General features: G+C 34.6%; 1 protein-coding gene across 1 annotated transcript in view; it reads left to right on the top strand.

The window, feature by feature from the left end:
* The window catches only part of LOC149770119 (uncharacterized), a gene marked incomplete at its 3' end in the record, with an annotated part of 180151 nt that overhangs the window by 127086 nt on the left and 28919 nt on the right, over positions 1 to 24146 (top strand). The window contains exons 49-58 of the mRNA XM_089949358.1: positions 1912 to 2081; positions 6322 to 6439; positions 12421 to 12569; positions 13973 to 14117; positions 16217 to 16365; positions 19411 to 19534; positions 20445 to 20596; positions 21702 to 21792; positions 22268 to 22395; positions 22743 to 22852. Of these exons, the coding sequence (XP_089805484.1) occupies positions 1912 to 2081; positions 6322 to 6439; positions 12421 to 12569; positions 13973 to 14117; positions 16217 to 16365; positions 19411 to 19534; positions 20445 to 20596; positions 21702 to 21792; positions 22268 to 22395; positions 22743 to 22852 (1336 nt within the window). The remainder of the gene's footprint in view (positions 1 to 1911; positions 2082 to 6321; positions 6440 to 12420; positions 12570 to 13972; positions 14118 to 16216; positions 16366 to 19410; positions 19535 to 20444; positions 20597 to 21701; positions 21793 to 22267; positions 22396 to 22742; positions 22853 to 24146) is intronic.

The raw sequence follows: 24146 nt of genomic DNA, 5'->3' as shown, positions 1-24146 counted from the left end.
GGCCAAGGTCCAAGTCTGAAATTTTTAACGCCTTTTTCCCTCGATTTCCAGTATTTGTTGTTTCTCTCGATCGCCGAAGATGAGATCACATGCCTAATGATGCCACATGGCTCATAAGATTTGTGCTGTCGTGAAGTGAAACAAATATTTTTTTTCTAATTTAAGTGGTAGGATAATGAATGAAAAATATGTTTTAACGTACTTGACGTCTATTTGACAGATGTCCATCCACCAGAAAATGCAGCCATACATGTTATTTGAGCCATGGTGGTACGTGTATTTTCCAAAAGAACCGCCATATTAGTAATCTTCAGTCAAGTATTTAACCCTCAGCTAATCAGTAATCATTAAACTCTATGGTATCGTACAAATGCATGCTAGCTTATTTCAGTGTAAATATGAAAAGAATCTGCGTAAAAAAAATAAAAGAATTACGATACTGAAGGTATATATGACAAACATTTTGATCGAGAGTAGAAATACATGTACGATAGTCTTAAAGGAACAATAGCAAGAGGCTCCATAGGGGTTTGTTGCGTGCACGCTTAGGAATGGTAAATAACAGGGCAATATACGAGTCAGCATGAATAATTGTAAAACAATATAATTTGTGGGATTTCTTTGATAGGTGTTTTAGAAGTAATCGGCAGCCACAGTTTATATACAACTGTTGTTTAGTTGTTTGTAAGGCAAAGTGGTTTGTTAGCGGTAGAGTGTTGTACAATAGCTACCATATGCTTAATCTGTGGTAAATGCCTCGGGGATAATAGGTTTGTTTTGTTGCACAATGCCAATGACTTTACTAATACATGCCGACTCTGAGATGTATTGTTTAATCAGATATGGTAGTGGACATGGTTTCTGCTCAAAGTTATAAACTGTCACAATACTTGAAAGCTGTGGGCAGAATGGGTTTGTTCAGGGGCTGTGAAAATGACAAAAGGCGGGAATTTAATGAGGCTGGACATCGATTTGGTCGCCAAGTGGGTAAAAGAAGCATGGGACTCAATTCCATCGGAAATGATTGCAAAATCATTCAGGAAGTGCTGTATCAGCAATGCCTTGGATGGAACAGAGGATGATGCAATATTTCAATCCGACAATGACGAGGAGAGCGAGAAGGAAAACGACACACAATGACGACGTATATGATGAAAGCACGCCCGTAACAGAAGCCGAGTTTCGTGAACTGTTTGGCAAGTGTGATACAGAGCCGATTTTGAAGGATTCTAAAAGTGATAGAACTTTTATAATTCATGATTTTAGAATGAGGATTAATTAAATTTCCATTAAGACTTAACACTTTAGAATTGTTTTTATTTCAACATGTAAATTAGCTTTCTTACTTTCATTTTATTTAATAATGTGATTTGCCTGAATAAACGTATTCAGAACTCACTTTGTGCATCTTGTGATGTACTGGTAGTCTAGAAATTATGGGTTGGCTTATATGCAGGTCATGCACTTTATAACAGTTTTACCAATTCAGTTTGGGGGGGAGCGGCTTTTACGCGAATGGGCTTATACGCAAGTATATATGGTAAGTAAGAATATTATAGTAAAATGGTAGAGATATTTGTAACAATGTTTCTGCATGAAAACATTATAAGTGAGAATATTATAGCAATGTATTACCTGCATCAAACTTTCCAAACCAAAAATATGACCTTGTAGCTAGGAACTGGGTGTGGGTGGGTCACCTTCCACATACTGTAAGAAATCCTCTCACCAGTAACATGTATGCTTATAACATAATCTTGCACAGAATGTCAAATTTTTGAAGTCCTAACCTTATTCTTTTAATAATGACATAATACAGCTAAAATTTACTTCTGTTTGGATGTCCCTATTTGGCCCCTAGAGCTATATATTAACCAAGATGAATTGTACATGCTTATTTTTTCTTTGCAGGGTTTATTATGAGTTCCTAAACTGTGCACATACTGCAGGATCAGTTGCATCATTCTGTGTTGACCTGCAGATGTTGGATCCAATTGCAAGGGAAGTGATAAAACTCGTATATAGAACCGATGCTGATCTTAACACATATTTTGATTTACCTGATTTCTCCAACTGCACAGGTAAGCACATCAGTCACATGAAAGACAAAGCCACTCCCAACACAGTAATGTTGATGAAGAGAGAGAGAGAGAGAGCTTTCTTGACACTGTGATATATTATGTTACATGCAACACAATAGAGAAGTCAGCTTAGGACAAATTTGGAGATTTGAATAATTTGTTTGGGAGTTTTACTTCAACTGAAGGAATATTGTCATTGAGAATGATGTGGTACTGTGGCACATGTCGTCAACTTTCTTATTCCACTGAGGATTCAAAGCTTGGGTCACTATGTGAGTACTTTTCATCTGTTTCCATCCATTTATATGAGAAATTTTATGGGATATCAGTCTAGGGACATTGTTTTGACTAGATCTGAAAAATTATCTGCTACAATAACCAAGAGAATATGTTGGGCTATAAAGTTGGCAATCAGTGTATTGCTGTATATGGCTTTATCCACTTGCAGGATATGTGAAAATGGATTTCAGAGATGGCATCATTGTTATCATGCTTAATATGCTGCATAATGTTAGTCTTGCCCCTGCAGCACATATTAAAATCAGTTTTACAGGAAGTGCATAATGCATATTCATGTCCTTTGAACTTGATTCCAACCAATGAAATTCCCATTTCCATCCATTATTAAATTCTGTTTGATATTTTGGTTGTTTGGAGTTTGGTGTTTTGGCACTGGGAGATAACACATACTTAGACATCTTGACCAACTTCAAATAATGAACCCAATATGACCTGTGTTATGCTAATTGAGCTCTTCAGTATTCCAACCATAATCAATTAATCTCTTTAATTCTTTTGGAATTTCTTCTGATCACACATAGTCTAATCCATGTCAACAAACTTAAAACACTTAAGACAGCTGACCCTGCCAACATAATCAAAAGGATTGTAATTGTTTTTGCTGCATGAAATCAGTAACTAAATGCTCTTGCTCTGCCTAACTTAGTTCACAGTCACGTGATCACAGGAATTATTAATATAAATGTACTGGAGGCAAGGAAAAATGGAAAAAAAATCAAATTCTTCAATAATAATTTTGCATACACAGGAGATTTAAGTGAGTGATGAAGTAATGGAAGATACCCATCAGCTCTAGAGGAAAACCCTCCTGTCTGGGATGTTCACATTTGTTAAGAGTCTATTTAGCTCATAACCACATAATCTTCAGTGGTAAATGTCTCATACAAATGACTTTACATTGTAAATTGTGATAGGTTACCCTCAATGTGTTAATTGTGTATTATACATGTCAATGAGTATAGGAATGAGATGAGTGGTTTGCATTTATTTTTTACATGCCGCATCTGTAGGGCCTAATAAAGGTAATAATGATGCATGAATTGTGCTTCTAATAGTGATCATACTGTCCAAGGTAGTAGTAGTAGTAATAATAATAATAATAATAAAGACTTTTTTTTAATGAGGTAGCTCAGTTTGTTACAAAACAGAACTAGTATACCTTGAGGCCCTCTAAAATATATGTACAGAGTGCAACCAGTCCCCTCTCACAAATACATACATATATGTACAGATCTATACAAAGTGCAAACAGTCACCTGTCACAAATACATACACAAAGTGATATACACAGAAATTACAGACCTTGACATGTTAACTATGCATATAAATTGTAAACACACTAATATATGGAGCCTCTATCAGTGCTCTCTAGTCAAAGTTAAATTCATGCATGACACATACGAACATGTATTTATATACAGAGAATTAGCTGGAAGAGGTGGATAGGCCTTGCGGTATTAATTAAGATTTAAATTTAATCCATTTAGTACACCTGTTGTGAAAAGCTGATATGCTAGAAGAATGTTTGATTTCTTTTGGGATATTATTCCATATAAACGACTCCCTGAGTATTGGAAACTGTTTTTAAATGATCCTTTCTTTGGTTTTGGAATTAGAAAGATTTTGTCTTTCACTGATCTAGGTTTGGGGTACTGCTGGCTTCCCTGCTTTTTGAATAATTTCTCGAGTAAACTGGGGCAGACTTAACAGATATTTTATGCATCATTTTGGCTATCCCTAGGTGAAGTCGTTCTTGGAAAAGTTGTATGTTCAAAATATCTGTTGTTGCTATATTGTTTCCAGGTTGCCCATATAGTATTACTTTACAGACTTGTTTTTGCAGTTGGTATATTTTCCTAATATTAACATCAGACATATTTCCCTGTATGATATTAAAATAGTCAAGATGAGGATGAATGTAGTTTTTGCAAAAATTCACATGGTGCTGTTTAGAATGAAGTGCTAGGTATATATTTTTTTATAGCCAAAGATAGGAGTTTGTTTCTATGTAATGAAACTTGTATAATCAGGCCAAAGTAAATTATTAACAACAAGAATACTAAGAATTTTGTTCCACTTTCAGTTTTTCATTATTAGAGAAAAGGCTCAGGTGATCTGTCTTTAATTTTGTTGTTTTTGAAACCTTCATTTTATCTGTATTTACAACCATGTGGTTCTCCTTAGACGGCATTTGAATATCGTTAATGCCTTTTTCAGATTGTTTTCTAGTTCAGATTTGCAGCTGTGTTCAGCAGAGAAAGTAGTATCATCAGCATGTTTATTGTAATTTATTTCCAATCTGTTGGGTAAGAAAATATTTATAAAATAACAAATAAAAGTGGTCCAAGTATAGAATCTTGTGGCGCACCGCAGTTTATCATTTTATTTTCAGATGCATGGCCATGTTAAGTCACTTTCTCAAATCTGTAATTCAAGTACAGTATGAAATAATTGTAAGCTGTGTCACTAAACTGGTAGATTTTTAATTTTTCTAGGAACGTTCAATGATCAACAAGATCAAACACTTTTCAAAAACCAACCATTATACTCCCAACTAACTTTCTTTCATATAAAGCATTGCAGCCATGTTTCAGCCATTGATATTAGTGCTGTTTCACAGGAATGATTTTGCCTAAAAACAAATTGGTTATCATTGAGAAACTAGTGGTCACTGAGATAAGTCATAAATTATTCATACACATACGGGGCCCCGAGTGGCCGAGTGGTCTAAAGCGCTCTCCATTACGGATCACTGCCATCTCACCTCAGTCTGCGTGGGTTCAAGTCTCGGATTCGGCCAATGTGGGTATGTGAGAAAGCTTGCCAGTAGCTTCTCGTGGGTCGGTGGTTCTTTCCGGGCATTTTCCCGGGTTCTTCCTCCACCATTAATACTGGCTGCCATGTATAGCCTATCATGTGCTGAAAATGGCGTTGAACCCCACAATAACAACAACAACTCATACACATGCTACTTTTCAATTAAATTTGAAAGAGTTTGAATTATAAATATTGGCCAAAAAATTGTTCAAGTCATCTTTTGGTCCTATTTTTGGGAGTGGTGTTGCCTTTGAAGTTTACCATAACTGAGGAAATTTAGCAGTTTTTAGACTATGATTACATATGAATGCACTTGTCTTGGCAATAGCAGGTGCTACTGCTTTCAAAAGCCTTGGGTAATCATACAAGTCCTATTGATGTTGTAATATCAGTGTTTTGCAAATACTTTACAAATGAAGTGAAACTTATTTCAGGAATTTCAAATCCATCATCTTCTTTTAATCTTCATACCAAGTCCTATTCATGTTGTAATATCAATGTTTTGCAAATACTTTACAACAGAAGTGAAACTTATTTCAGGAATTTGAAATCCATCACCTTCTGGTAATCTTTCAGAACAAAATCCACTTAGATGGGAATGATCTGATACATTTTTAGTTTTGAGGACAAATTAACCAAAAGTCATTAAACATATTTGCAATTTGTAAAGGGACATCAGTGTATACACTGTCAGTGTTCAGAGATGGAATCACTGTGTGGATAACTAGCTAAGCCTGTCATTAAAACTGAACCTTCTAATAATCTCTGTATTTTAAACTACTTAACAAACAACAATACATAGGTATTCCTTGCCTGCTGGCAGCTGCAGTAGCAGTTACTAAGCTTAACAAAAAAATCTGGTTAAAATTTTTCAATACATATTTGGCAAGTCAGTTATGTCATAGTATCACTGACATTACACCTCATTCATTAAAACAGTGTTTGAAAGTTAAAGAAAATCTTTATAACATACCTTGATTCTTACATCAATAAGCCGTGTTCTGTGGATAGAGTTACTATTATATATTTGATGGCATTTCAGGTTTCCTCTCAATTAAACCTTTTATCTCTCTATTAAAGTAATGAAATTCAAATGAAAAATGTAATAAATTTTCCTTCACAGGGGTGGCTAATGCTACAGTTGGAAATATCTGCCAGGATCCACAGAAACTCACAGCTGTCAGTCTCGCCAATTGTTCCTTGACTGTCCAAATGTACATGTACCCATACTCCACCTGCATGTAAGTTTGGCACAAGTTGTTTCCAATGTTTCTGAAGGAAAAGTCATTCTAAAACAGTGGGAGTTATTTTCAAATGACACACTTTATATATTTTAAGTTTGGTTATTGAAGTGAGAGGTTGGGTTGTATGACTACTGTGCAAATATAAGGACTTAGTTGTAGGTTTGAAAAAAAAATTGTGCTGCCTTGTCATTGGCCCATAATGATGGTACAGAAATAGACAATTTATAATTTTTAATTAGAGCAGATTTCCAATTTCATAATAAGAAACATTAGAATTTGTTAGCTATTTTACCAACTATAAAAATGAAAATAACAATTAACCAGTGGCATAGCAATCACCTAAGAAACCCTCACAAGTTGCATCGAAAGAAAAGGAGGAGGGCTAAAATTTCCATCCAGATTTTCTTTTTTAAACTCAGCAGTCCCCATAACTAACTTTATGTTTTTGGTGGGGGGAGACGGAACTTCTTGCTATGCTACTGCATTTAAATATAACGTACGTATAAAATGAGTCATGTGGCTAGTTGTTAAATGTCTTGTGCTATACCTTTCCACCACAACCACCACTATCCAAAAACAAGTCTCTGTATTTAAAGATTCAGTGCATTGAATGAAACCAATTTACACAAATAGATTCTGCTCAAACACTACATGTCATGTTACAGTATATATGCATAATGGCCTGCAAATGCACACATTGGTTTAAAGTTGTACGTACATAAAAATTGTAAATATACAATGGGGAAGACTTTGCATGTGTGTACTGTTCATGTTTATAAACTGAAAGCATATATATCACAAAAAAGATCAGTTAAAAACAACTAACAGGGAATAGTATAGTCTCTAGAATTATTAGAAACTGAAACTACAGACAAAACAGATCAGTTAAAAACAACTAACAGCATATACAGGGAATAGCATAGTCTCTAGAATTAATAGAAACTGAAACTACAGAACTAAAAGCTGAAAGCATGAGAGCACTAAAAGCTGAAAAAACTACACATGTAGCAGTGACAAAGTAACTAATACACATCTAAATATCTAAAACACAGCTAACGTAACTAATACACATGTAAACTAACTAATACACATGTAAACTAACTAATACACATGTAAACTATTTAATATACATGTAAAGTAACTAATACACATGTAAACTAATACACATGTAAACTATTTAATATACATGTAAAGTAACTAGTACACATGTAAAGTAACTAATACACATGTAAAGTAACTAATACACATGTAAACTAACTAATACACATACACATGTAAAGTAACTAATACACATGTAAAGTAACTAATACACATCTAAGACAGGGACAGATGCTCCCAGGGCACGCAACATGATTCACACAAACTTTGTACGAATTCACACACTTAGAAAGTGGTGATGTGTGAGAACTCCCACAAATTAATTTCATGTTGCACATATGAAAAAGTACTCTGTGCAGTATACAATATTATTCAGCCATTCATCTTTAAGGGACTTGTAGATATGGTAAAAATATTTTTAAGTGCTTGTCACAATGTGTATTTTGTTGGTATATCTGGTTTCTTTGGCTTAACATGAATGGTTGTTTTTCTAAATTTGATTGGCACGCTGGGCTGCATAAAAAGCATTGTGTCAAAGTTTTAACTTTACATAAAGGAAGTTTTACAAATGCATTTTTATAATACGGGCTATCAAAAAGGCCCAAAATGGCTGATTCTCAGCATTGTTCATCTATAGATGATGATTTAGCTCGGCAAATGCTGGCTGATCATAGAAATGAAGGCAGTTTTTTTCAAAGTCAGGAAGTATATTAGATTATGTGAGCTGGGAAAATATTAAAGGGGATGCCAGTGAGTAATTTTGAACCATACATTTGAATCCAATGTACATGCTGGATAGACGAACCAATACAGACTGTATGATGGTCAACCCCTCATTTCGGCAATATTTCAAGATTCAATGTAGAAAAGGCAGACAAACAAGCCAAATTAAATTACCAACAATTTAAAAGTATAGTGCACTTTTTGTTTCTTTTCTCATGACAATTTAGCCCAGCAGCATCATGTGCTACAAAACTATATAGCACTAATATAAAGGTTATGATTAATCTAATAAATAAGAATCTAAAAATGAAATTAAAAGTTAAGATATATATTCGATTAAAATACCTGTTTGGACAAGTAGACTGTAGCATTAATTTACTTAAAATCCTAATACAGCATTACGGACTTAAAATCCTAATACAGCATTACAGACTTAAAATCCTAATACAGCATTACGGACTTAAAATCCTAATACAGCATTACAGACTTAAAATCCTAATACAGCATTATGCACTTAAAATCCTAATACAGCATTACGGACTTAAAATCCTAATACAGCATTACGGAATAGCAAATCTAGCATAGTAGTGTGCTAATTCAAGACTTGGGCAGAGCTTATGTTAGTGAAAATCCCAGTGAGCATCAATGGACTTAAAAGAAAGACAAATTTTTAAAAGCACCAGATGGTGTAAGTATTTTGGACATTACTTGCTTTACATTTTACGGATGAGCTCAGGAAGGTTTCAAAATTTCATTAAAACAAATCTCAGAGATCTTTCACAGAGGTCTTTAACCTTGTTTGTATTAGTGTGACTGCTGTAATGCTAGGCTAGGGGATAATAGTTAAAGTTTGCAGTGTTGAAATAGTGGTACTCTGCCAGTCATGCTTCAGTAGTGAGGTACTTTCAGATTTGTTTGAAGACATTTAAATTGATAAATTACTTATGATAAATTGCAGTGATTTGCTGTTCCAAATTTAGCATAAAACTAAGCAACATATTTTGATATCCCAGTTCACCCAGCCCTGTGTAGCTTTCTTCAGATTTCCTACCAAGACAAAAATATATCAGTTTTATGCACTCCTATTTGGTTTCAACACAAGTCCATGGGTGTTTGCAAAAATTATCATCCTGTTCTGGTGGACATTGTTGACAGTGACTGTGGCATAGCTGGACAACATCCTCCAACAAACACTCTTAAAAAAGTATACTCTGGTGAATGATAGGAATGATCTACTGGCCCTTTTGGGTTACCTAGACATAATGAGAAAAATCTGAATCTCAATCCATCCCAGTACTTGGTCCATCTAGGCATGGAGTCTTTCCCCAGTCTGAACATTGTCTCCCTCACATAGAAGTGGTATGGATTGTTAAATTCATGGATATCCAACAGGAAGTGGATTTATAATGGCGAGAGAGTCCATCACCTCTTTGACTTACACAGTGTGGGAGTACATCTAATTCTTCTTGGTTGTTTTATCATGTGCTACTTGTAGATAGCCCTAATGGCCCAGTAGCACCCCTTTTTCAACTGACTCAATCATGAATACAGATTCATGACTGAAGTTGCATTATGCCTGCATCAGTGGCACAGCAAAGATTGGCACATGGCAGGTTTCCTCTGGAAAAGTCCTAGTTAGAAATTATGGTTTGTACAGACACCAGTTCATTTGAGTGGGGAGACAATTTATTGCCATGCTTTGACATGGTCATTGGTAAACAGGGTCTTGAGGAATTACCTTTTCATGTCAGCCTTCTAGCAATAAAGACTATAATCAAGGCTTATCATCTCATGAAGAAATGACTGTGTGAAAGTTGTCTTATTGTGTCTGACAAATTCAGAAGTGATGGCCTACCTATTTAATTGGGGAGTGGGTTTAAAGATTTGGAAGTTTCTACACTGAAAATCCTAGCTAAATATAATACAACCATATAAATCAGATACTTTCCCAGCAGGTGCTATGTCCAGGCTGGATCTCTGTAAAGAAAGGGCCAAATCCATCATGCAGAATAGTTCATTCATTAATCTCTTTGGGGTCATCCAAACTTAGACTTCTTTATAATAAAGTTGAATCACTGACTATCCACCTTTGTTTCTCTGGTCATGGACCCAGAAGCCTGGGCCTTGGATTCACTATCAATCAGCTGGAAGGGATTTGGGATCTAGTACCCAAACCAATACAGAAATTGGTGGGTTAGAACTGCAGACTGATTCTGATAGTCCATATCAGGTGAGGCATATCCTGGGTTAATGATCTACTTAATCTAGTGATAGATGTTGCCAGAATAATTCCAGGGAAGCTGAACCTACTCAAGCAACTGTGGTCACAGGTATTTCATATCTTTCTAGACCAGCTCCTCCTTCATGCCTGGCTCTTGTCAGATCTATATGAAGAAAGGAATTTCATCCTTTGAGTGTGGAGTGCATCTCGCAATTTAGAAAGCCCTCTGCTTTGAGAGCCTACAAGGAAAGTGCCATGCGTTGAATAACTGATGCAAAGTCAACAGCATTGTCCATTTGAGTGCCTTAATGCTACAGCTGTCTGATTTCATTCTATGGCTATTCAAGATGGCATGTATTTTCAGCTATTTGTTAATTATTTGCAGTATCTTTTCACTGATGTTCACGAACATTGGAATGTAGATGCATCTGGAGAAGAGTGTTCACTACACCAAAATTATGTCACTACAATAGGCTTTTTACCAGTGAGTGACTTTTGTATTTTCGGCCATTTGTTTGTTACATCCTTCATATCATTAACCCTATTATATCTTGATGAAACAATCTTTGTTTCAACCGTAACACTTAGGAAACGTTGTTGATGTATGTTGCAGTAATATTTCCTTGACCCATTTGTTTGCATAGATCTATAACCAGAGGGTTAATGGGTTCAGATTTTGTCCAGATCATCCTAGGTCGGACGCTGTAGCCTATTTATATGCATGGCACCTAGCTCTCATTTTCACAATATTAATCCTCCATAGCAGTCAGTTTATTATTGATGACTTTAAAAATGCTCCTGTTGGTGAGGGAATTTTTATGAGTAATTCCTTATTTATACACTAATGCCCATTGATATGTAACAAGCATTTACAGCTGTCTTATGTTATAAAGATGTAGCAAGTATATGCAAGTATATTCAGCTGTCTTATGTTATAAAGATGTAACAAGTATATACAGCTGTCATTTGTTGTAACAAGTAGATACAGTTGTCATGTGTTACAATGATGTGACAAGCATATACAGTCTTTGATTTGAAACAACACATTTATAACAAACAATTAGATAAATGATTGTATCATTCAAATATATCCTGCCATTTCACATGACACCATGTCAGCAAAATGCTGTGACATTTTCAAAGCCAGCATGTGGATTGCCAGTAAACAACCTTTAAAAGTGCTATTGGCCTCTACCTGTACGCTGTTAATTGTAACATACAATTTGTACGACACTTATGACAAACCCAAGACTTTAAGATCAATTCGGATAATTGTTTCTGCAAAACTTAGGTACCTATATGCAAGAGCTTCATGAATATTAGGATCCTGGGCAAGTCTTGTATAACAATGTGCATGATTCTACCTTGTCAGGGAATGTCTTGTATAACAATGTGAATGATTCTACCTTGTCTGGGCATATCTTGTATAACAATGTGCATAATTCTGCCTTGTTGACTTCATGATGTGATCATCATTTATGAAGGAAGGTAAGTGACTGAAATAGCTGACTGGCCTTTGTTAGATTTAGAATGAAGTTATACTTACAGTATTTATGAAAACACGTACCCTTTTTTTTTTAATGATGTGTCATGAACTATGGACCTGTCAAATGCAAACATATAGATTCAAAGAAACAAAACAATTTTTGGAAAGATATTTTTGATTCTGTCAATTTAGCAATCTGATAAATTTGAAAATTTGATTACTTAAGAGTAAAAGGACAAATTTTATATACACAAATACTTTTAATATTCTTTTTGATTGGCATTTTCTGCACACACACACACACACACACACAATACGAAATGATGGTTTGATCCATAATGTAATAAGCAGTTATGGAGTCCAGTAAGTGCATATTAACATAAGATAGCTGCATTCATCATTAAATGTCATCAATATAGTGCATTCCCAAATGTTTCTTTTTATTTGTAGGAAGTACAATTACCTAGTTTCATGTGGAAGGGAGACAGCATCAGCTCTCGGTTCTACAGGATGCGACCTTGAGACTGTGCATCAGGCATTTACTAACAATTCCGCTTTAGTGAGGCAGCAATTCCCAAATGACAGCTTTTCTCAGTGTGGTACAGTTCATTACATTTTTATATTTGTCTCTCAGAATTAAGATTTTTGAAATTAAAATTATATGCTCTTCCATGAATGTGTACAGTGATACATAGTGTTTCAATGAGGTGAGCTTATATTGCTTGGACGAGATTGTCATTGCAGATGCCGTATATTTCAGATTTATCTCAAATATGGTATGTAAGCTTGCATTGCCAATATAGCAGACAGACTTTTTATTATAAGCATTGTCTGCTTATAATAATGAGGTGATTTGGCATCTGACTGATTGGCCTGTTACCACTAGATGCCATTTGTCTGATCAGATTATATTTGTCCATAAACTAAGGTCATACAATCTAAGACAGATTCAAGGATGAGCTTTAGGAGTGCAGTATTATTAATGAGGTGATATTGTCTGGTCCATTGAATTTGTTATGCCTCTAGAGACCAAATTTCTAATCAGATTCCTCCTATCAGCAAAAACTCTGTTTTGATTATCAGCAAGAAACTACTTATATAAACTTATATAAACAAGGCATTGTGGCCTCAGATTGTTTGTTACCATTCTAGAAACTATTTCTGTGTAAAATTTGACCACAATGACCATGCAAGAGTATAACCTAATGTTGTCAAGAACTTGGATGAGTTCAAGTGTGAGCATCATTCGTTCATGCTTTAATTAAGGCATTCTTCCATCTGACTGAAATGGTTACTAATCTTGCAACTGTATTTCTCCATCGGATTTTGTTCCAGTTTAACATATAAATTTATATCTTCAAAAGTTTCAGAGCAATGTCGTTATGAAGAACAACTGCAGTTGATGTGAAAATTGTCATTCAATTGACTGAGCTGATTAGCACCCTGTAGGGGTTATTTCCGATGTGATTTTGATCAAACTTGGTATTGCTTACATCATGATTAGCTTCGTCATAGAAAACATCTGCGTGCATTAATTAAGACCTACATGATCCAGGTGAATGGATTCATACCTTTTTGGGCTTCTTATTCAATTCCCTTGTTATTTTATAAATAGTGCTACATTAGTAATAGTCATACCATGCAAAGAAATTAATTTTATCATACTCACTTTTACCTGCTGCAGGATACTGTGCTAAACAGCTGTTTGGTAATTTAGCAAGAGATCTGTAGACCTGTGCAACTTGCAACTTAGCCTAATCAGGTTGGTAAATAACAGCTGATTGCATCATTTATTTCATATTTCAGAAAGAATTTACTTGGTGGAAATGTATACATATACCGGTAGCTGATCATTCTGTTCTTTTATTTTATATTTAGGATACTACTAGATTTTAAGAGTGATTTTTTTTTTAACAGTGTGAAAATTTCTTTCTTTCGTTTCCTACAAAATTAATATATATGATTTGTTTATGTGAGAATAGGCATTTATTTATTTTTGCAGTTGTGGATGAGTGCCTATCCATGGAAAACCTGCCCAGGATTGCAGAAGCTTTTGCATCCTGTGGAATTTTGCAGCTCTGGTCCAAACTAGCATCACAGCAATCCTTCCTGGACTCCATTCTTTATGACCAGGACATAATCTGCAGGTAAACAGTCATCAGGGACTCATTACCATGGTCCCAATATCTTGTACTTAATTGGCCTCATCTTATTTCAGAACAGTCCATTCTGGACTTTTTCTTACATGATCAGGTCTAAATCTGCAGGCACATGATCATTGCAGACTCAGTATCACAGTTCCAATCTTGCAATGACCCCAGGTAATCAATAGGCATCCTTCCTGGACTACTTCCATTATGATGAGGACCTAATCTGCAGGTAAAAGATTGTTTGGGACTCAGTATCAGTCTCAATATTGTTTATTGTACTGACCCAGCCTATCTTAAAGAATCCTTTTCCTGTCATCAGGACATAATCTGTAGTTAAAGGGTCATCAGGGGTTATGATTGTCCAAATCTCTTGCACGGTACTGGTACCAACTAATTTCACAATAATCCATCCCTAATTCCACTCCATATTATTAGGACTTAATCTGCATGTAAAGCATCACTAAGAACTCAGCGTCATAAACCCTGTCAGTTCCACTACATCCTCTATCATCAGGACTTGATCTGCAGGTAAAGAATTCTCATTGACTTAATATAATGGTTCCAATCTCAAAGTACTGTACTGGCCCCAAATATTATTGTAACAATCCTTCCTATACTAATATCTTTCAGGACTTAATTTGCAGGTAAAGAGTCAAGAGGGACTCATTTCCATAGTCCCAATAACTTGCAGGTAAAGGATCCATACAGACTGTATTGTACTGAACTGACCCCAGTTATTCTTACAGTGATTCTTTATGGACTCCTTTCTCTGTGATCACAAGTTAATCTGCAGGTACAAGATGGACTCCTATCTTTATGATCAGAATTTAATCTGCAAGTACAAGATCATCATCATTTATAATCTCTTATAAGTCAAGTCGGGCTGCAAGCAACAAAGATCCTGCACCTATGCTCTATGTTCTACTGATTACTCCTAACAAACTGCACAGACCCAAATCTGCCACTGCATTATGCATGTGTATTTGATTTTAGAATGTGATTCTTTCTGTTGTACATTATTCCTGTACAATGTGACTCTGTTGCACATTATTCCTGTACAATGTGACTCTGTTGTACATTATTCCTGTACAATGTGATTCTGTTGTACAGTATTACTTTTCAATGTGATTCTGTTGTACAGTATTACTTTACAATGTGATTCTGTTGTACATTATTTCTGCACAATGTGATTCTGTTGTACGTTATTCCTGTACAATGTGACTAAGTTGTACATTATTCCTGTATGATGTGACTGTTGTACACTATTCCTGTACAATGTGATTCTGTTGTACATTATTTCTGTACAATGTGATTCTGTTGTACATTATTCCTGTACAATGTGACTAAGTTGTACATCATTCCTGTACGATGTGACTCTGTTGTACGCTATTCCTGTACAATGTGATTCTGTTGTACAGTATTACTTTACAATGTGATTCTGTTGTACATTATTTCTGTACAATGTGATTCTGTTGTACATTATTCCTGTACAATGTGACTATGTTGTACATTAATCCTGTATGATGTGACTCTGTTGTACATTATTCCTGTAAAATGTGACTCTGTTGTACATTATTCCTGTACTATATGGCTCTGTTGTACATTATTCCATTACAATGTGACTCTGTTGTGCATTATTCCAGTACTATATGGCTCTGTTGTACATTATTCCATTACAGTGTGACTCTGTTGTACATTATTCCTGTACAATGTGACTCTGTTGTACATTATTCCTTTACAATGTGACTCCATTGTACATTATTCATTTCCAATGTGACTCTGTACATTATTCCCTTACAATGTGACTCCATTGTACATTATTCATTTCCAATGTGACTCTGTACATTATTCCTTTACAATGTGACTCCACTGTACATTATTCCTTTACAATGTGACTCCTGTACATTATTCCTTTACAATGTGACTCTTTCTGCTGTATATTATTCCTTTACAATGGTATTCTTTCTGTTGTGATTTTGTTGTACATTATTCCTTTACAATGTGACTATTGGACATTTCTCAGTTACACACAGACAAATAAGTTATGAATTGATCATTATTAAGAAGTTATGCATTCATAAATGTTTTGGTTTCAGACTTTTCAAGATGACGACTGAGTGTTTGGTGAGTCACATGTTAAAAATGTTCGGAGTTCACTGTAACCCTGCAGCCTTGAGGGACTTGATAACCAGCAACATGCAGAATCTAAACCAGAACTTAACAAATGCTCTTCATGCTTGTCCAGGTAAAGAATTATTGCTCCAGCCACCATGTTGTATTTTCTGTATGGCCTCAGACATCAAATTCATCAAAATTCCAAGGCAGTTTCTGAGAAGAAAAAAAACTTGAAATTTGAGATATGAAATTTTCATTACTAGCTACTATGAAATATGATTGCATATTTGTATGCCTCCAAGGCAAATGCATCTATCATTTTGATATTTTTCTGGAAGAGTAAGTGTGAGTGTCAATGTCTGTTGACAACCTTGTTTAAAGTTTTTTTTTTCCAGCACTTGTAATTTAGGAAATATCCAGTTCCCTTAATTTTTGGAATATAATGCAACACCTCATTTTCCAGTACCACTCTTTCCCAGTGGGTTCTGTCCCTGGATGTCAGAACATTGTGGTGTCTAGAAGTACATCCTTGACATTTCGCACAAAGTTCTATTTCATCGCATATATTTCCATCACCCTCAGACTTGGAATGTAACATCATTATACATTTATCTTGTGCACCGCATCACTCCTGCCCTTGGTCATTTGACCAAGAGGGCTCATGGGATAAAGAGCTACATTAAAGACATTTTTTCTTAACCTTTTTGGTTATACAAAAATGTCTCTCACTTAGATTTGAATATTCCCTGGTTCATTTCACTTTGTATTAGAATTATTTGGAGTGAATTTGATGAAGTTTTTTTTTTTTAGCATAAGACATGAAAGAAAAACTGTCCCCAAAAAGTGTCCTACTTACTCACCCTCTTAACCATGCAAAGATAAGAACCAGAGGAAAGAGTGGTAAAGGGATGAAGAGAAATGTGTCTTGATACGTGCATCTTAATAAAAAAAATTATCGACTCATTTAATATGCAAAAAAAAAACACCCTGCTTATTATGCTCTTCATTTTGCTGAAAATAAAAAAAATTCTTGACTGTTAACATTTTTATTTATTTGCATTCAGTGAGGGAACTTAATTTGCAAATCTCTCAGTCTTGTCAGTCAGAAATTTATGAAAATATTTTCATGCTAATTCACTGAGTTATCTAAATCAGTGAAAATGTGACTTTGAGAATATAATTAATTATCTAGATCTCTGATAATTTAAGTTGAAAATATGTTTAACCATCAAAATCAGTGACAATTTTTACGGAGAATTTGCTAAATTACATGGTTCAGTGGCAGTTTGTGCAGAGAATTTGCAGAAATATTAATATCAGTGTCAATTTATGTTGAATTGTTCAGACTGGTGACAATTTATATTGAGAAAAGGCTGAATTATAAAAAAAATAATGATGCTGAGTTCACATCATTTATGTTACTCATGCTTTTTTTCAATAGAAAACATATTTGTTCAGAGTATGTAAACTAACATTAAACGAAAAGTAATTAGTTTTTGGTCTGACTAAAAAAAAATAAAGGGGTGAGATCATCTGGAAAGATCTGTGTTATCTATAATACTTGCCTACCTACCCATACTAACATTATCTGGTACAGCTTTTGTCTAATTTTACTCATGCTAGCCACTATTCCTTTACTAACAAATAACTAATAAATCATGACTCATCTGTTATAACTCAGAAGCCTGTATTGGGCAGACAGATGCTTTGTCAGAAACCTGTATATGACAGAAAATGCTTTGTCTGTTCATCCAATTCTACAACAGGTAATTAATATGGTCAAAGTTATGTTAGATTTTATTCTTTCAGCAACATTAACCTAATGAATCAAACTACAATAAAACATAAATGAACTCAAAAGAGACCTCTCTTGTTATAAGTCAAATGTGGATCTATGTGAAAGAGAGAGAAATGATTGAAACAATAAATTTTGTCTTATGTCAGGATGTTTGTATTCAGAGTATTTCTTTGCATCTGCTCTGGTGTGTTGAGTTGGCAATGGAAAGATTGACAGAGATGTTACATGGCAATTGTAATCTTTTTTCAGTTTCACACCTTTATATTGTACAAGGGTATTGCTATTTCAGTAACAGGTTTTATTCTATTGCCAATAATTCACAGTAAGTTTTTCATTTGCTAAAATCTTTTCCTGCTATGTTCTGAAAATAATTCCATGTACGTCTTTATACTGAAACGCTTACTGCACAAATTGCAGAAAGCAAACATAAGTCCATGGTCACTTCATTTTGTCCAGTTCTATTTCTGTTCCAAATCAGAATTGTATTTCATTTGTTACGTGTTCCTTTTTTTCTCTGCCAAATTAAATCAATACATATAATCTGCCTTCCTCTTAAAACATCTTGAAACTACAGCCATACCGTAATGTTACCCTTAGTCATGTAGGCAACTGATTATGCTTCTTTGAATATAAGCATCTGGATAATTGAGACACCTGACAGTTTTAGGATAGTTCCCCAACCAGTTATTATTTGAAATGATTAGAAATTATCTGTCATTACTATTATGGATGCAGACAACAAACAGTGTGCAGTACAGGAAAATTGCCTATGATGTGTGGGGTTGGGATGGTGTGGGAGGGGGGTTGCATGCCAGTTGTAATTTTTATATTTCAGTGCAGATTAATTAATCATTTGACAGGACCAAGTTTCATAGTTTTCATGCTATCTTTGTGAATGATAACATGTCTCATGTTATGTCTGATAACAAGTCTCATGTTATGTCTGATAACATGTCTCATGTTATGTCTGATAACATGTCTGATGCCTTTCAGTCTCATGTGTTGTATATGTAAAGAAAAATCATTTAAACTTTTTTGTACTTTAAAGGATTTTATGAAAAATATTGAACTGTATGTACAAAAATAAAATGATGCATTTAATTAATTTTGAGTTTTTATTAATTGATGTACTGAAATTTAGAGGATATGAAAAATTGCATGAATTGTTATGGTAATAGTAACTAAATATAGTGTTCAGTGTATTCATTAATAAACCTTGACTTATTGCCTCACCAGTTAACTGGACTGCTGTTTGTGAGTTAAATTTGCCTTTTTGTATGTTCAGCTGAAACATTGCAGCCTCACCGACTGACTGAACCTCTGTCTTGGAATTAAATATGGTCTTTTTGTAAATTGTTATGAAACTTTTACTTACAGCCACTACAGTTGACCTCATCCCAGTGTGTGACGATAAGCCATTCATCAGCAAGATGTTTCTGGTTGTCAATGAGAACATTTTGTCTTACTACATTCATAGCACCATGTGGGATGATCTATGCATGTAAGTTTTTAAAAAAAATCTATAAATCTTATCATGCCTCACCAGGACAGAAGTGGTTTATAGTTTTACCTTTATTCATTCATCCATACATCCATCCATCTATCACACCTAAGTTTGGTTTTTTGCTTTTGGGTCATTTCAGGCAATGTGGTGAGGCATCAGTTTTCCAAACATATATTTCTATTGTTTCTTATTACACGAATTAAGGTAAATGTATGATATGTATGTGTATCATGTTTGGGTTGGACAGGGTATATGTGTATGCATAAGGTTACCATGGATACTTGCATGTCAGTCTGATCCAGCTGCAGATTGCATAGGCCCAATCTATATTATATGACGACAGATTGCATGGCCCATTCTATATTATATGATGACAGATTGCACAGGCCCAGTCCATATTATATGATGACAGAGTATGGTCTAAATTGATGCATTTGGACTTGACTTACACATGAGTATATACATTAGGTAGGTTAGATCATTTAGTTCTAATAGGTTTTATGCCTATTCTTTTCTCTCATTAAATTGGTGTTGGAAAAAAGGTTCAAAACTAAATGCTACAGTAAAGATATATTTTTTAGTTTCCTGATGATAATAAATTAAAATTAACTTGTTACCGTGATATTCTTATAGCTGAGACTCCTCCTCAGGAGATTGGCAAATTATGTCACTACATTTTTTTAATTCCTGTAATTGGGTCCTGGATAATACATGGGAATTAATGTGGCTTCTCAAAGCTTTGGATCATGGTGAGATCCTTGGTTCTAATGTATGCCAAGGTAAGTAGTTGCCCTTCTGTACCCCAGTTATACCGCCTTGTCAACTTTGGATCCATCAAGAATATGTGGTATTATACTCTCAGCATCAAATAATCAATACTAACATTGTTTGTAAATTTCTGTTACAGGTTGAACAATGTCCTGATCAATTCCACCATAGTATCCTTGCAGTCTTACTCAGGTGTGCATTGTACATCTCTACAAATAAGAGAAGCTATTGTCAACCAGACACAGTTCCTTTCTAATACTGCCAACATTACAGACATCTCAAGATGCATGGGTAATTAACAGTTTCTGTTGCCTGCTAATTTTTGATACCTCATTTCGTACAATGAGAGCTGTATATTTGTATTATTCTATATTGTCTCCTAGGTTAAGTTTGTACTGTGGCCAGTGTCTAAAGAAAACCTGGAGATGATTTCCCTAAGACTACCAGGCCCCATTTTCACTAAGCAACTAAAATTTCCTTTCTACAGTTTAGGTTTTTGAATGTTTGTCTTACTGCTTATTTTTCAACAATGAATACTTCAGTAAACATTCTACAGGCATCAAAGATTATTGTGCAGCCATAATTCCTTTTCTTAAGAATACAAATAATCTAAGAGGTACAATTTCTAAACATAAAATCCTTTTTTGCCTTTTTGTAGAAAAATCATGATATTATAAGAAGAATCACAAAATTGTAATGAAAGTCAATATTTGAGGGATAAGATTGCAAAACAGTAGTGAAACTTGGGCCTAGCTATAAAATCGTGTATGCATATGGTATTGCCTTGCTTCTGTCATGCACTGTGCATTTTGTATGGTATTTATAAAATTGCCTTACATAATTGTCATTTGCTTTTTCAACTTTTATTTAATATATTCTGTTTAATATTTCATCCATATTTTACAAAGAGCATCATATTATAATGATTGATTAATATGGTAAACACTTTAAAGATCCCAAAACATTAAGTTCTGAAGAACTTCTTTACTGATTTTTTCCCATAGTTTATCCGCCTTCCCCTGCCTTGAAAATAACATTTTGCTCCAATAATTCTTTTGGATTAAAAGAATTTACTATAAATTCTTTTGATCAGTAATTGATGTTTTTGCATGAATTAGTGACATAAATAACTCTATACCAAAAAGGTACCAGAAGTTATTGAGGTTAACGAGAATTTTCTTTATAATAACCCATTATTTATGCTGGCATATCACATAATGATATATTTTGAAAAATCAGATATTCAAACAGGTCTTTAAAGAGATTTCAGTTTCCCTTATTACTGCTAAGTCTTTTCTGTTTCTTTGTCTCAATCATTTTTAGTGTCTCTGTGCATTGCATGTATCTCTGTATCTCTTAACACACATTAAATTATCACTGCATGATCTGCATCTAGGTACTGATGCATGCAGCGATCCACTTTTGGATGTGTGTGAAGGAATGAACAAGTGTGCTAGCTTGACATATGATCGAATGCCAGATTGCACGTAAGTACCTGCATTTTGCAGTCATTCCACTTCTGAATTAAAAGTTAATTGGAAACTAATCTGCAATAATTTTAGTCTGATAACACTATTTTTATGTTACAGTTAATCTCAGAACTAGATGCATAATACCTATACCATGTGGATTGTAGATTAAACATATTTTTCACTCTATTGAATTAATGTATTTTATTGACTGCAACTTTTAAGCAGATACTTTGGCAGTCATAGTTTTATTTTTGTTTTTTTTCTATTTGGCATGAATTCTGTGAAACGCCTTGCTATAGCTGGTATGTGTTCAGCTTCAACATCCAGTTTAAAGTCCCCACCCATATATTGAGCATGCTTTTGTATTATTTGATTTTCATTCGTTGAATTGATTTAAAAGAACCATGATAAATGACCAAAAGGTAACAGGATATGACAGTAGAAGGGCAAGGAGATATTTATTGTTGTTATATTTTCTACTTTTGTGTAGAACTTGGCTAGGTACCCTGAAATACATACAGTTACAGACACAGAAAGTTTATGGCTTAAAGTGCCCCCTGGAGAGTTTATCAAAAGCCTACTACCGTCTAACTAGAACTGATGCTCAAAAATGTCTTGGTAAGTTGGAGTCAGTTTTTTTCCATTAATATAAAATTCATTCATTTTCATTCCAATGATTTCTTCTTGAAAATTTCTTGTTTTTTATTCAGTAAAAATATTTCCTGGTATTTGATTGGAAGGTATTGATTTACCATTGGGATTCAGAAAGAATAACCTTGAAGCTTATTCATAAATAATATTTTTTTATTCATAATAGCATTCATTGAAGGTTATTCCAAATTTGAAATGTTTTACTATGAAGAAAAAAAATCTTTTTTTTTCTCAATCCTTATTACAAGAATTTACAGGGGAATCCATTTCTAGATTATGTGTCTTGTATGATTCTTTTATTTTCTTCTTTGTAGTAACTACATACCATGAAGTAACATATACTATGAAACGCATGTGGGACCCAATCTATAAAGAAGTTGATTTTTATCTCATAAAGTTGTTCATGTACGGAATCCTAAATGAGGTAAGTTTGCCGTCACACTTTACTGTTATAGGTCCTGATTATTTAGTTTCTGGTTAGGTTTATTCTTCTCGAATGCCATCCCTGCCATATTCTCAAACAATGTTGGGGTTTTGGGGAAATAAAAGTGTTTTTCAAGGTCCAAATTTGTTCAGTGTCTTTGAGCCAAAGTAATGACATCATCCAGTATAGATTATGTTACCTTTTCATATAAGCCTATAGAAGAATACTGGAAACTCAAATTTAATTAGGGGCCCCAAGTGGCCGAGTGGTCTAAAGCACTCTTTGTTACGGATCACTGCCATCTCACCTCTGTCTGCGTGTGTTCAAGTCTCAGATTCAGCTAATGTGGATATGTGAGAAAGCTTGCCAGTAGCTTCTCGTGGGTCGGTGGTTCTTTCTGGGGTTTTCCCAGGTTCTTTCTCCACCATCAATACTGGCCGTCATGTATAGCCTATCGTGTGCTGAAAAATGACGTTAAACCCTACAACAACAACAACAAATTTAATTTTTTTAAAAATGTTTAATTGGACACTGTAATAGTTCCTGTATTAGTATTTCCTTGATAAGAGTATCAGCTGATCTGTTTTTATTGAAGCATTTAATACACTTACAAACCAAAATTAGATGGTAGACTTATCATTATCCAGTCTCATCACCACAGACATGTACATACATTCACCTCAACACTACAATACCTACAGGGGGCCCCATGTGGCCGAGTGGTCTAAAGCGCTCTCCGTTACGGATTACTGCCCTCTCACCTCTGTCTGTGTGGGTTCAAGTCTTAAGATTCTGCTAATGTGGGTATGTGAGAAAGCTTGCCAGTAGCTTCTCATGGATTGGTGGTTCTTCTCGGGGTTTCCCGGGTTCTTCCTCCACCATTAATACTGGCCGCCATGCTAAGCCTATCGTGTGCTGAAAAATGGCATTAAACCCCACAACAACAATAAAAAAAACAACAATACCTACAGTAAATTAAAAAAAAATAATATATCAAATTTCTGTCCTTAAAATCTGTTATACAATTGAATATTGTTTTAATTAAATTCCATCTCTGTTGCTGTATTTATATCAATATAGGGGTTGGAGGAAATGCAAATGTTATTTGTGTTTATTTCCGCACTCATTAGAGACTGGATGTTAATGCTGTTCAGAATTCCCAGAAGATATTCTTTCATTTTTCTCAGCATAGAAAATTATCATTCTGCATTTGCATTCGTTTGAGGAAGTGTTAGAGATGCTGGGTGGTGTTGTTATATAGTTGGATGTAATGTGGTGTTTGCAGTGTGTGCAA

This window comes from Sinohyriopsis cumingii, unplaced genomic scaffold, assembly GCF_028554795.1.
Source record: "Sinohyriopsis cumingii isolate HCF-2022 unplaced genomic scaffold, ASM2855479v2 utg002682l, whole genome shotgun sequence".
NCBI classification, from domain to species: Eukaryota; Metazoa; Mollusca; class Bivalvia; order Unionida; family Unionidae; genus Sinohyriopsis; species Sinohyriopsis cumingii.
This window is presented reverse-complemented; position numbering and strand designations above follow the sequence as displayed.